The 15,043-nt window shown below is 34.0% G+C and overlaps 1 protein-coding gene across 1 annotated transcript in view; it reads right to left on the bottom strand.

The window, feature by feature from the left end:
• The window catches only part of stab2 (stabilin 2), a 40,429-nt gene extending 30,612 nt beyond the window's left edge, over window positions 1–9,817 (bottom strand). Inside the window, exons 1-19 of the mRNA XM_073838040.1 lie at window positions 9,731–9,817; window positions 8,960–9,087; window positions 8,770–8,876; window positions 5,422–5,507; window positions 5,265–5,331; window positions 5,074–5,169; window positions 4,863–4,985; window positions 4,490–4,686; window positions 4,255–4,385; window positions 4,030–4,163; window positions 3,333–3,415; window positions 2,463–2,606; window positions 2,045–2,188; window positions 1,867–1,929; window positions 1,065–1,181; window positions 906–959; window positions 741–821; window positions 465–617; window positions 117–176 (exon numbers count right to left, since the gene is read on the bottom strand). Of these exons, the coding sequence (XP_073694141.1) occupies window positions 117–176; window positions 465–617; window positions 741–821; window positions 906–959; window positions 1,065–1,181; window positions 1,867–1,929; window positions 2,045–2,188; window positions 2,463–2,606; window positions 3,333–3,415; window positions 4,030–4,163; window positions 4,255–4,385; window positions 4,490–4,686; window positions 4,863–4,985; window positions 5,074–5,169; window positions 5,265–5,331; window positions 5,422–5,507; window positions 8,770–8,876; window positions 8,960–9,087; window positions 9,731–9,817 (2,055 nt within the window). The remainder of the gene's footprint in view (window positions 1–116; window positions 177–464; window positions 618–740; window positions 822–905; window positions 960–1,064; window positions 1,182–1,866; window positions 1,930–2,044; window positions 2,189–2,462; window positions 2,607–3,332; window positions 3,416–4,029; window positions 4,164–4,254; window positions 4,386–4,489; window positions 4,687–4,862; window positions 4,986–5,073; window positions 5,170–5,264; window positions 5,332–5,421; window positions 5,508–8,769; window positions 8,877–8,959; window positions 9,088–9,730) is intronic.
• Window positions 9,818–15,043: the final 5,226 nt, after the last annotated feature.

Raw genomic sequence — 15,043 nt, 5'->3', positions numbered from 1 at the left:
TCAGAGAAAGAAACAAACTCATCTACATTTAACCTCTGTTAAGACTAAAAGGTAACATTTTAGTTTTGCTATTTTAAATTATATTATGCACTAATGTTTATTTCTGAACAAGTTACCAGTGATTCACCCATTGGACATTTAGATTTGGAGACAAGTATACAGCTAACACATGGACCCTGTAACACAAACACAAAAAGATGTCTGAAGTCAGTTTGGTAACAATCACTTGTTGCAATTCTTATTGTGTATGCAAAAGAACAATTAACAATAAAGATGAAGTGTGTAATTTTGGTTGTTTCCAAACAGGTTTCTTGAATACTGTATTTACGCTCTTTACAGCGAGTCAACCTGTGAATGGCCTCATTGTAGGTGTCTTTAAACACTGAACTGGATTTTTGACATAGAAATGTGTATCTGTATTCACAGACTGGTCAACACATGTGGAGATGACCAGTTGGGCTTACCTTAATAATACTGGTTTCTTTGACGTCACACCTGTGAGGTATGATAGGCTCTATGGACAGAGGGATTAGAAGCCCCTCCAGTGAATGAAGACGGCCATTCTTTGCTTCAACATCCAGTTCCAAAACTGACTCCCCATTGACCAGGATCTGCCCCTATAGGAGACAGAATCGGTGGTTATTAATAATCTAACATTTCAATACATTATTTCAGAGGCATAATTTTTTGTGTCAAATATTATCCATTTCAGCTGAATATAATGAATTATTATTACTTACAGCACTTGTTACATTAAATGTCAGGACCTGGTTGGCCATGGTCACAGCACGAGGGTTCGACACAATATAGCTGGCACTCAGCTGTACATAGATACGACAGATAGTATTTAATTATTGATCTAAAAATAGATTTGCACACACATTTGCACACATCCACACACAAACCTGAGAAGTGGACACTATGTGATTGCGCATCAGTTCAAGTAGTTTTGTCTTACCCTAAATTGGGAGAAATAAAAAGTGTAAAGACAGAACTGGATAGAACATATATACAGAGAATGTAACATAAAAACATATTTAAAAAAAATTATATTTGCACTGTACCTCCTCTGAGGTAAGGAAGTCTAAATAGCCAGGCTTCAGGAAGGTAAAGGCTAAATTTGTTGGAGCAAAAAGTGTGTAAGGTCCATCTTCTCCTAAAACAGTTGCCATGTTGCTTTTCTGAGAAAAAAAAAATATATATATACATATATAAAAGGGTTTAAAATTCTATTTATTTATATTTATATAACATTATCAGAGTTTCCACAAAAAGGAGCACAACTGTCTTCAACATTGATAACAAATGTCTCTGCATGATCATTTGACAATGAAGACTGCTGTAATGACTATTGAAAATTCAACTTTGCCATCATAGGAATAAATTACATTTTATATATATATATATATATATATATATATATATATATATATATATATATATATATATATATTACTGTATTTTAAATCAATTAAAAGCAGCTTAGTGAGCATAAGAGTCTAAAAATCTTACCAACCCCCAAATTTTGAATCTTTTTGTATATATTCCACAAAAGGTACATTTTATTTTATAAGTAACATCTCATAATTCTTCATAATTGATTTGAATTGACTGATTAAAGTATTTCAAACAAAAGGATGACCTGGGAAGTGTTTTATATGGTTCCTATTAAAAAAATATATACCCTAAAATATACCCTATTCAAATTATTTTAAAAAATGCCTCTTAGAATCAGCTGTACACTGTTTTCAATAAATAAATAAATAAATAAAATAAAATAACTAAATGTACAAAATTTTTGCCCTATAATAAAAAAGGTAATTTCCAGTACATTAATTAAGGTTTTAATAGAGTTTAAAAAATTACCTCAAGCAAAGACTTAAACTGAGAGAATTTTCCATTTCCTGAGAGAATCTGCAACAGGTTATCCTTTAAAAAAAAAAAGACAAATAGATATTGTTGGCTCTCCTAACAACCAAAAACAACATTAGGTAAATGTAAGTGTATGACGTTTATGTAACACAAATCTTTTATCTTCACAAACCTCTTTGTCACTTATTACAGTGGAAGGAACTGCATCCATCAGCTTATCAACCAAATGGATGATTCCATTTGAGGCAAAGATGTCAGTTTCCACAAGCACTCCTTTCTTACGGCTGCCATGGAGGCGGATTTTTATCTGCTCTGCCTTAAAAATAGAAGTTTACCAATTTCAGACACGTTCTAATAAATCCTGTCATCTTAACACACACACACACACACACACACACACACACACACACACACACACACACACACACACACACACACACACACACACACACAGTGAAACATAAACAAATCAAAGCAGGAAAAAGTTTAGGAAAGAAACACAATATGATGTTTCCGCTGTTGTATCCTGCATTTGCACATCCTTGAAAACAATCAGGGCATACACACACAGTCTGTATTCAATCACCTACATCTGTCATTGATTCGGCAGCCATGCCAGTCAGAGTATAGTAGAGGATTCCCTTCTTCAGCGAGTCAGAGTTCACCTCTCCCGCAACCATGTGCAGCTTAGCAAGATAGCGAGCTCTCATCTCGTTAGCCAGCAGGGTTTTCACCTGGAACAAAATCATGTTTGGATGTATCAGCTTTATTATGCAATATGCAACTAAGCTGTTTCCTGTGGATGTGTGAGTTTATTAGCTGCAATAAGTATAACAATAATTGAAAGAACAGATTAGACCAATACAATCAACATTTCTATGCTTGTCTGAGATCGTTTACATTGTTTATTGTTGCTGCATAAGCATAGCCATTGACTTTACAAATGCTACAAAAGAAAATGTTTAGATTAAATGCTGATTTTCAACTTCATATTTATCAAAGAATACTTACAACACATCACGGTTTGCACAAAAATATTAAAAATCACCACTGTTTTTAAAATTGCTAATACAAGAACCAAAGCTCCAATTCAGCATATTAGAATAATTTCTAAAGTTTCACGTGACACTGAAGACTGGAGTAATAATACGGAAAATGCAGATTTGTATCACAGGAATAAACTGCATTTTAAAATATATTAAAATAAAAATCAGTCAATTTAAATTATAAAAAATATACAATTTAAATGATAAAATTTCACAATATTACTATATTGGCCACAGTAGTTACAATTATGACAATATAATACAATTATATATCAATGCCATTTTGCAATATCAAGCAGCTGTTTTGTATAGCTGAAAACAACTGGAAGCCTCACACATTAGAGATACAAATAGCTGCATATATATGTGGATAATGACCAATGTATCATATGTTGGTATGTCTGTGTTACTCACAGATGTGCCCTTAAAAGCCTTGTTCACTGGTACAAATACGGTAAACGGTCCAAGGGAGGTCAAAGGCCATGACATGAGTTTATCTGAAACAGCAGAAATAAAATTAGCACTATATAATTAGGATCTTTAACATGTAAGATAATAAAAACACATCTGTAAATTACTTGAGCTATGAAAAAGCAATGTCAGAGGTATTTATCTGTAAGCTGAATAAATAGGCTTTCCATTGTTGTATTGTTTCTTAGGATAGGACAATATCTGGCTGAGATACAACTATTTGAAAATCTGGAATCTGAGGGTGCAAAAAACATAAAATACTGAGAAAATCGCCTTTAAAGTTGTCCAAATGAAGTTCTCAGCTATGCATATTACTAATCAAAAATTAAGTTTTGATATATTTATGGTAGGAAATTTTTAAAATATCTTCATTGAACATGATCTTTACTTAATATCCTAATGATTTTTGGCATAAAAGAAAAATCGATAATTTTGACCCATACAATGTATTTTTGGCTATTGCTACAAATATACCTGTGCTACTTATGAGTGGTTTTGTGGTCCAGGGTCACAAATGTTCTTCCGGAGTGACAGGAAGCCCTTCATTTTCAACTGTCTCTACAGTATCTTTGAAAATGTTGAAAACCCAATAAAAAAAAAAATAATAATAATGGGATTGGTTTCCCAGGACGTTACTCACTGAACAGTGTGATGGCACTGGAGAGCTGACCCGTCCACTCTCCTCCTGGCTTTGAATTTAAGTCTTGCAGCTGCTGAATTATATTCCCAAAGCATATTTTTCCATTTCCAAGGTAGCCTTCACGGCACTTACAGCTGAAATGTTTGAAATTGAAGGCTTAGTTTTGAATATGTGGGGGAAAAATCCATTAAAAATCAACTAAACACTTGAGAATTTGTCACTTACTCGACTGTTCCTGGTTCCACTGTGGAACATGTAGCATATTTATGGCAGGAATCTGGTTTGCACACATCTTTTACACTGCAGCCCTTCCCTTTAACAAGCTTCTCATATCCCTCCAAACACTCACAGTGAGACTGTGTAAAAAAAATTGAGAAGATGTCAAATCGTAATCAAAGCAATTGGTGCATTAATGCTGCTCAGAAAGTTGCAAAGTGTTTTAAGGTTTTTACAAACACACCTTTCCGGGGCCATCATACACACAGCGTGTAGAGCCAGATGTGCAATTGCCCAGGTTAGTCTGGCAAGGGTCGATGGGCATGCAAACACGGCCGTCGCCACTGTAGCCTTCTGTACATGTGCAGACATGCTGGTTTGGTCCTATATGCACACACACTGCGTTTGCATCGCACACTCCTCTCAAGCAAGGGTTAATTGCTGCATAACCAATGTGACAATAAAAAAGACAAAGTGAGATTTTGTGAGATCAAAAAATCTTCTTTGCTTGAATTACCAGATATCAGTCTGAGATGGTTCATAGTGTTTATTGCTGGTTTGGTGCATTAGAAAAAACATGCTTTACCCGCCATTAGCAGTGTAAATGCAGTACTCACATGTACACTGGGTTCCATCACCTTGATAGCCAGGTTTGCACATGCACAGAAGCTGCCCAGTGGACATGTCCTCAGTACAACGAGAATTTGGCCCACATCGCAAAGCAGCACATGCTGGGAGCTCTGAAGAGAAAAAACACACTCACTCATTTGCTGCTCCAAAGATACAAATTGTGTATCACATCCATTCAGAAATACTCTAAGGTCTTACCTCGATCGCAGTCTATGCCGGTGTACCCAGATAGACATGTGCACTGTCCCGTGCCCTTCACACCACTGTCACATATGCCATTCTTGCAACTGCATGCTGAATAGCACATGCAACAGTTAAAGCACAGTAGCAATACCAACAAAACCCAAATCAATCAATTCTGCTGTATAAAAAAAAAAGGAGACACTCACTATTACTGCATGTGGGTCCATATAAGTTCACTTTACAATCCTCGCAAGCTGTTCCCTTAAAACCTGGCTGCAAAAAAGTCAAAAAAATAAGTCTCATCGGATACTCAGTAATAGTGTGTTTGATTCAGACAGAAGAAGAGAAGGAAAGAAAACTTACTGCACATGTGCAAGTCCCATTGCCCGCTATACCATCAGAGCAGACTCCATTATTGCTGCAGGGGGTCGCTGCCGATCCTGGACACTCTATTGACAGAATAAAGTTTCCTTTCATTAGATTTCATGATATAAAAAACAGAAGAAAAAATATATATATAGATGAAATAACCAGCTTGGAGAAATCAGTCACGCATTGAACAATCAAATAGTAGAGAATGGTGATAGCAACACCAAGGTCATGGGTTTGATTCTGAAGGTATGCATGATGGTCTTTTTTGACCAGGAGTGGATTAGATATTTATTTGCTATTTAAACATATGACTTTGCTCACACAGGGTATTACAAAAGTAATTGATACATTTGATACATTTTTGTACTTTTGTACTTTTTTCTACTTGTTTGACCATCTGTTCCCAATCTAAAATGTCCAGCCTACAAAACTTGCTTGTAAATCTCCAAAAACCGGACTTAATCTTGTAATAATGGAAAAAAATGAAAATATAGTTTTGTCTGATTTTTTCTTGTAATAGTTTTATTCTTTCAATTAGATTTTTTTTACCTTAAGAACTGTTTGAATGTAGGCCTCACTGATCTAAGGCTATGCACCTCAGATTTTGAGTGATCATTGCTAAAATTTAACAGAAATAATGCTTTATTTTGACTCATAAACTGAAGTACATAAGCACAGATCACTGGGTGCATTTACATTATAGATTTGCAAAAAGGTTTTTCAATGTTTTATAAATGTTGCTGAAAAACTTTTGCGAAATGATGCCGTTTTTATCAACCAATATTATGCGACTAAAACTTTTTTTTTTTTCCTCTCACAATAAGTGATGGCGATGGATGCTGGTAAGTTTACATATGTCAAAGCCACTGCACTAGTCAATAATTTTAATCGTAGGAGATGTAGGCATTAAATGCGTAAAAGCCTTTCCATTGCAGTTTCGTGAAATATTCCTTTTTCGCATTGCCTGAAAAACCACCTCATGCGAGCGTAAAAACTTTTATGTGATATATGGGAGTTTTGTGAATTTTTCCATTAGGCGTATTTTCAATTCACAATTTTAATTTGCACAATTTAAAGGGTAATAAAATGCAGATTAAGATCCAAAATTAAATCGATAATATTGCATATTGAAAGATTTAAGAGTTCAAATTAGGTTAAGGATTTTCAGCACAGGATCAGTTTAAAAAATATATATATATATATACTAGTAGTTTAAATTTAATAAATATTGTCTGGATAAATGTGTCTACATAAAAAAGTAATTAGGTTACATTTTGCTAAGGCAAGGTCAGCAAGATTTGATGATACAGATTTGAGGGCAGATAATTTGACTGTTCTCTGTTCAGTTTGAGTGAGACCAATCTGAGATCATTGTGTTTTCTAAGACTGATCTGGGGTCAGAGGGTTTGGGGTGGTAGGGTCTCTGCAAGAGGATATGAGTTAGCAGAGTTTTTCTGTTCTTCAAACAGCCCCTCGTCTGTTCCACTGACCCTCACTCATCCTTTCCTTCCCGTCATTGTTGCCCCGAACACTTAGTCCTGACAAAATCTCTTCACCGAAAATCACTTCCCAGGAACTCATATATACTCACACACACACACACACACACACACACACACACACACACACACACACACACACACACACATGTTGGGTTTACATGTTTTATGGGGGCATTCCATAGGCGTAATGGTTTTTATACTGTACAAACCATACTTTCTATCGCCCTACACCTACCCTAACCTAAACCTAGCCCTCACAGGAGATTGTGCACACTTTTACTTCCTCAAAAAAACTCATTGTGCATGATTTATAAGCCTGTTTCCTCATGGGGACCTGAGAAATGTCCCCACAAGGTCAAAATCTACTGGTATTCCTATCCTTGTGGGGACATTTGGTCCCCACAACGTGATGAATACCAGGTACACACACACACACACACACACACACACACACACACACACACACACACACACACACACACAGACAAACCAGCCACAGAGAAGACACAACAAATAAAAGCCACACTTGCAGAATATGCAGACAGTTAGTCATGAGCAGGCCCACTTGCTCTAAAGTGTACTCATTTTCTGCATTTAGTTACGGAACATTCTAAGGGAAATAAATGCACCAAAAGGCACTGACATAAAAACTCTCTCCAATTACGATTTTTTCAACAATCTAGTTGTGAATTTGTCAAGTATGACAGGAAAAACAATGCATTTCCTCTCATAATGCTTTACTAAGCTTCTATAATGCTGACCCGTTTCATAGACGCAAAGGTCAAATCATTTAACTCTTGAGGAACAATGCAGGAAGTTCTGCTGATAAGACACCAAAGAGACCAAGACAACACACGGTAACTTAAGTGCTTGACTCAGCGAACTCATAGTGGGATCTGTTTGAGTGCTGACAGACAGAGGAAATACTGGAAATGAGACCACAGTGTGTTGATCAGCAAATTCCAGCGGTACGGAGGAACAGACCTGCCATATCCCTCTCTGAGGGAAGGAAGTACACAAATCCCTTGTCCCACAGCGGCTCAAAACTTCCTCTCATAGTGTGTGACAAGACACACAATAATATGTCAGCTTATATGCACTAGACGTACAGCTCCCTCAGGAAAAACAACTGTGAGAAACAACACCGTCATGCTCTCGTAATCAGATAATATGTTAAAAATGGAAACAGAAAGGATCAAGTGTGCCTTCCAGATACTGACAACTGTGGAAAGTCACATTTATGCATATAGGATTTGTATCCTTAGTCAAAAAGAATTCTAAAGGAGTTCCTGTCATAATTTGAAAAAGATCCAAACTTTTTGGAATCAAACAAGAATTCTGCTGGATAAACTAAAATTCCTACTTCCTAGTTGATTTCTTCTGGAAGTTCAGTTTATCCAGTAGGATTATATTTTATTTTTAGAGAATGGCCACTTTTATTGGACAGAACTATGAGAAATGGATATAAAATATGAATTATTATTCTTTTAGCATTCCTTTTTGGATTAGGAGTGTTAATACATTTTTGTTTTTCAACATCGTTTCCCTGGAGGAGCCAGGCTTCCCCTTGTTTGTGTTTCAGACTTTGTTAGTGGTCGCATCAGGATAGTTCCTGACCGACTCTTCCGATCAAAATATTCCCTCAGTGTATCTTCCCTCACAGAATGACGGAAATACCAAATGGCATTTGAAATGTGTAAAAATCGGATAAGCACACTACAGCCATTTTTATCTGGTTCAAGAGGTTATTGATGTCACAGCTCTTGAACGGAACAGAATTTAAACACAATTCTACATAAACAACCAGAGAATTCTTCTTCATTGACCTTAAACTCACCAATGCAGTCATTGCCCCAGTAACCTGGACAGCACTTGGGCTCCACCGTGTCTTTGTAACACTCGAACGAACATCCCGTGACAGACAAAGCTAATGTGATGTGATACCTAAACAAACATAGAGATATTTTTTTGTCAGATATAATAGTATGGTATTTAATTCTTATAGACACACACAAACCCACATATACCTGCAGTCCCTTTCACTTTTCTCTGGCTGCCTCTTGGTGTAGCCTTCGGGACATTTTACTAAAGACGTCAAGGAGCAGGAATGACATCTTGATTTAGTCACCACCTGGATGTTCTGATCACAGCGGTTCTGGCCACAATAACATACAAACACACATTGCATATTAGTTCTCACAACAAAAAGCAAACAGAAAGAGAGCTTTTACAAAAACCAATAAAGTTGGAAATCACGCTGGATCTTAACACCTGTCACTGATTTTTTCAAGGAGATTTACCTGATTCGTTCATGACTTTAGAGCTGGCCAATCACATTCTCAGGATTATTTTACCCAGCATTCCACTGTGCATGTCAAACAATCCTGAAGAATTGCTTATATAATGTGTCTTAAAGCACTACGTTTTTCGCATATCTAACTGCAACCACAAAAACATAAACATTCTCAGACTAAACACAGAGACAGTATCCCTGAAAACGGATATGAACATTAATATCAGAGAGAACTGCATGTTTGCATTGTTCTATGCCAGATTGTAGATGGGCAAAGTATGTAAACAGGAAACGGAAGTAGAGTAAGCTTTGATTTGACAGATTTCAACTGATTAGCTTTGGAAAGCATTTGTGTCTGTACAAGTAAACCAAAACAAACTGCTTTCTCTATTACTGTAGATTACGTTTACATTCTGAATACTTGTTAAAACATGTTTTATCTTGCAGCATAACTGCTAAAAGCAATATAATGTCCATATTGCATGAGTATATGTGTGAATCTCACCTGTGAAGCGGCAGCAGCCATCCAGAGTATCTCAGTCCCCAGCAGTAGGATCAGACCTCCACAGATTGAGTTTAAGAAGAGCTTCATGGTAATTATACTTTCTGTTTCTCTCTCTCACTCTTCTCTATCTGGCTGTCTGAGGTCCTTCACCAGACTGTGGCCACACAAGTTGGCCTTCTGCCTTTTGAACAGTTCCTCCCTCTCTCTTTCCTGACACCACTACAATACAAGAGTCAGAGGGCGACACCTTCCCCTAAAATTTCAGGCATATGCTTAAATCCCGTTTATATCATAAATAAAACCAGCACTCTTTCATAAACCATACCAGAGAAGATAGAAAAAGGATTTTCATTTTTCATATTCTAGTTTCTCATATTCTAGTGCATGTAATATTTAAGTTTACTTTTAATTGTTGTGATTGTTTTTTTTTTTATTATGTTGTTTAAGAATGTGTTCTAGTATAATCTTGCTAAATATAGTGAGGTGTATGATTACAATAAGAAAGTAAACGTGGAAAGAAAAATAAAATGAGTTCAAGATGTATTTCTCTTAAAGAGGTTTAATTTTGCATATTTTTTTCTCATTGAAAAAATGATGACATATTTTTACTGGAAAATCAGACAAAAATGCTGATTAAGTTTGCTGCATGGCAATGAGATTATCATAGAGCATTATATCCGCTATGGAATAAAAAAGAAAAATAAGTAATTGTGACTTTTTCTTGAAATTATAAGTTTATATCTCACAATTCTAACTTTTTTTCTCAGAATTGTGAGTTTATATCTGTCAATTTTGACTTTTTTTCACAGAATTGTACATTTACATCTCAGAATTCTCAGAATTTTTTTTTTTTAGTTTTTAGTACAAGCAGTATTTAAGTTTACTTTTAATGGTTTCATGTTTTTTATTGTTTTAGGAATGTTGTTCTAATTTTGCTGAATTTAGTTAGGTTTATGATTGTTGATATATTTCTCTTACACAGATTTGATTTTGCAAATCTTATTTTTAATTTTAAAATCAGACAAAAATAATTAAGAAAACGATTTTTGCAGAAGAATGATATGTCTGGAATTAAAAAATATGTCTGGAATTAAAAAAATAATAATAATTAAAAAAGGCATTTTTTTACTTTTTTCCACAGAATTCTAAATTTACTAAATAAATAAAAATAAAACCGGTAATTGCAACTTTTTTCTCACAATTATGAGTTTATATCTCACAATTCTAACTTTTTTTTTCTCAGAATTGTGAGTTTATATCTTTTTTTTCACAGAATTCTAAATTCTAAATTCTTAAAAATTAACTTTTTTTTTTTACTAATTCTGTTTTGTTTATATAGCTTTTAGTACAAGCAATATTTAAGTTTACTTGTAATGGTTTAATGATTTTTATGTTGTTCAAGCATAATTTTGCTAAATGTACTGAGGTTTATGATTAAATTAAGAAAAAAATGTGAAAATAAAAATAAAATGATTTCAAGATTTTTTTTTTTCTTACAGAGGTTTGAATTTGCAATTTTTTTTTTCATTTGAAAGATGCTGAAATATTTTTTACTTTGAAAATCAGATAAAAACAATTATTAAGAAAATTATTTTTGCAGAATTTAATAGAGACCATTATGTAACCTTATTTCCAGCATGGAAATAAATAAATTAATTAATAATCACAAAAAAAGGCTAACTGCAACTTTTTTCTCAGAATTGCGAGTTCATATGTTGCAATTTTTACTTTTTTTCCCCCACAGAATTCTAAATTTACATCTTGCAGTTCTGTTTTTTCTTTTTTTATAATTTAAGTTTACTTTTAATGATTTAATGATTTTTATTGGTTTAGGAATGTTGTTCAAGCATAACTTTAGTCACTAAATTTAGTGAGGTTTATGATTAAAATAAAAATAAAATGAGTTCTAGATGTATTTCTCTTACAGAGGTTTGATTTTGCAAATAATGTTTCCTCCTTTGAAAGATGCTGACATAGTTTTACTGGAAAATCAGACAAAAACACTGATTAAGAAAATGTTTTTTGCAGAGTAGCAATGAGATCATTATAGTACATTATCTCCACCATGAAATAAAGTAAATATTAAATATAAAAAAGGTAATTGCAACTTAGGAAAAAGTTATGAATTTATATCTCATAATTCTAACTTTTTGTTTTCTCAGAATTACATCTTGCAATACTGTTTTTTTTTTTCCAACACAGAATTGCGACTTTATCTCACAATTCTGACTTTTTTTTTCTCACAATTCTGATTATATATCTCACAATTTGGACTTTTCTTCACAGAACTGCGAGTTCATATCTCATAATTCTGAATTTATATCTTGCAGTTCTCACTTTTTTTATCAAAAAGTCAGAACTGCGAGATATAAACTCAAAATTCTTTTTTTTTTCATCTTGCGGCAAAAACAAGCATCTGATCAGAAAATCAGAAAAGCGTTCTGATTTTAGTGCCAACAAGAAGAGAGGTGGAGAAAAATCCTGATTTCTTTGGCATTGATGCAACACATTTACGATAATGAAGACCAGTCAACAAATATTTTGCTGAATAGTTGGTGACCAGCTAGAAAATACAGCTAGAAAGCTGGGAAGAAGCTGGTCGAATTCCAGGAGCAATGAAAACTGGTATGTACGTATACTGAATAAATAGAGCTGAAAGCAGAAGAATCACAGGATGTCCTCACTCATAAATAAGCCAAGTGGTCAGGTGAAGATTCCCTGTCACACACACACTTCCTGTATGTCTTGCTGCATCATGACTTTCCTTTCAAAGTTCTAGAACTTTCATACTAAGGAATTCCTCGTAGACCACATGCATGTGTGTAGATATATATTTGGCTATGAGGTGGTTAATATGCTTTAGAATCGTGAGAGAGCTGTGTTTTAACACGTATGCATGTGTTGCTTGTTGTTTTTCCCAACTGCTTAAGAAAACTAATGAAAAACTGCATGACCACCCGCTCAATTGTTGTTTATACGTGCCAGAAGTTATTTACAATAGTTCTCTGAAATCTGCTCTGAACGGACTCCTAACCAGCTGTAAAAAAGCAAACACGTTTTGTCCCGTTTAAACTGTAATTGACACCCCAACCACAAGAACACAATGTACTATATAATATGCTAACAATGAGCGTACTGTATGTGGGGCAGCTCACCACAAGAATTATTTGGCCAAGTTAGTTTGGTCTATTTAGAAGGGATTTGTTTTAGATTTGTTTCCTGAAATTGACATTTATACATGAAATGACCTTTTCACGTACATGCATTTAAGACTCAATTGCTTTGTGATACTTAAACTGACCTTGACCTGACTTTCAGAAGAAAGTTGTTTAGTCGCAAGCAACATTTTTAACTCCAGTTGTAGTAAAAAAGGGAACATTCTGATCTCCTTTTTGTTGTTGTTGTTGTTTCCACATTTGCTTTGTGAGTTGAAAGTTGATTGTGTGTCAATCAATGTTAAAATTTACAGGGCATTTCCTCCAAAGAGGGACGGGAGGCAGTGCCACATCAAAATATTAGTACAAAAATAAAACAACACAGCAATTACAAAATATAACATTAAAAAGTTTAGTTTTAACATGCAGTGAGTTTGGTGGTGGTAATTGAGAATGAATGGGGAAAAGCCATCATCCAACATGATATGATTGGATATGACTGGTTATGTTCGGCTGTGATTGGTTCATGCGATAAATCCTGCCTCTTGTATTTGTGCGCGTTCCAGACTCGCGAATCAGTCTGATTGAACAATATAATGGTGTTAATGGAAAGACTAATTTAAAAAAGTACCTAAACAACCCACACATAGATATAACCACTTTTTTTTTTTTTTTTTTTTTTTTTTACATCAAAATAAGACTTAAAATGGCATAAAAACATGATCTGTGGGTTTTTAGTGAGTAGCCTAATCTGCTTGTTGAAAATGAAAATAAATCCATGTCTATGACCAATATTTACCGAGCTTTGATGACTGATGATCCAAAAAACGATTAAAACTATTAAAAAGAATGAGAACATAAATTCACAAATTAAATAAATAGTTTGAATTGAGTAATGAGTAATTATATTGGAAAAAAGGTAAAATTCTTCAAAACTATAACTTGATGAGATTCATTCTTGAATATTGATTACAGTGTTAAAGTAAAAATATTATATATATATATATATATATATATATATATATATATATATATATATATATATATAGTCAAAGATGTTAAGATGTCCATGTTTTACAATTTTAAAAAAGTGATTTTATGTCCATAGAAAGCACATTACATGTAAGTAAAGTGTCTACTTTTAAGTTTTTTAAGCATAAAATGTCCAAATTTGGTTGAAATAATGTGACAATCACATTCAATGTCATTCAACACAATATTTATGTAAAAAATTCAAACAACATGCTTATTCTGACTTGTGCATATTAAAATGTATAAATAATTAAAATCAAATAAAATTTTATTGTGCTTTAAATAAGTTAAATATGGGCAAATGAGCAAAACCTAGGATAATGGCAAATTAAAAATGTAGAATTACAACTAAATAGTATTTGGGGTGAAAGTAATTCATCTTTTAATACGTAATAAATTGATTTCTGTTGTAAATATGCCTGACAAGACTGTTACACTGAAAGTCATTTTAGTGGGTATCTTCTGCAAACTAAGGAAACATGTATGATATTTATTTTTTGCTCTGAAAAACAAAAACAACAATGCAATAAAATTAAACAGAAAATGTTTTAATATTTTTGGGGGGGAAAGCAACAACAATTTAAAGCAGTATTACACTGTTGTTTTTATGCTTAAACCATTTTATATATATATATATATATATCAAGGGGCAGAAGGAATTGTTTTGATGAGTTTTGATCCTGTTGTCAATTCAGATGAATCTGGATGTAAAATCCCTTTTGGATTTAAAGAACTTTCATGAGTAAATGTCAATGTCTTGATCAGTCTCCCTCTTGTGGTCTTCTCTGGGAAGACTCTGTGACTCCACCAGAGGGAGGCAGATACCATAATGTCACTGATGGATGGATTTATTCTGTTCATGTTCCCCACATATGTATATAAGTCAAGAAAAGTCAGTCCAGTGTTTATGTAAACGGTACAACTGGCAACTGTATGATGAATTGCTGTTTCATTGCTTAAAAAATATTTCATAGCAGCATGGTGAGATACAGTAAGAAAGAAACAAAGAAACATACAGAATGAATTAAGACAGAGCGAGCAGTAAAACGTGTGTAGAATGTTAACACTGACTCTGCAGCAGTTGTTGTGGGAATTGTCGACATTTAAGCAACAGTTATTGGCAGGA

The sequence above is a fragment of the Garra rufa genome, chromosome 4 (assembly GCF_049309525.1).
Source record: "Garra rufa chromosome 4, GarRuf1.0, whole genome shotgun sequence".
In the NCBI taxonomy this organism is placed as follows: domain Eukaryota; kingdom Metazoa; phylum Chordata; class Actinopteri; order Cypriniformes; family Cyprinidae; genus Garra; species Garra rufa.
This window is presented reverse-complemented; position numbering and strand designations above follow the sequence as displayed.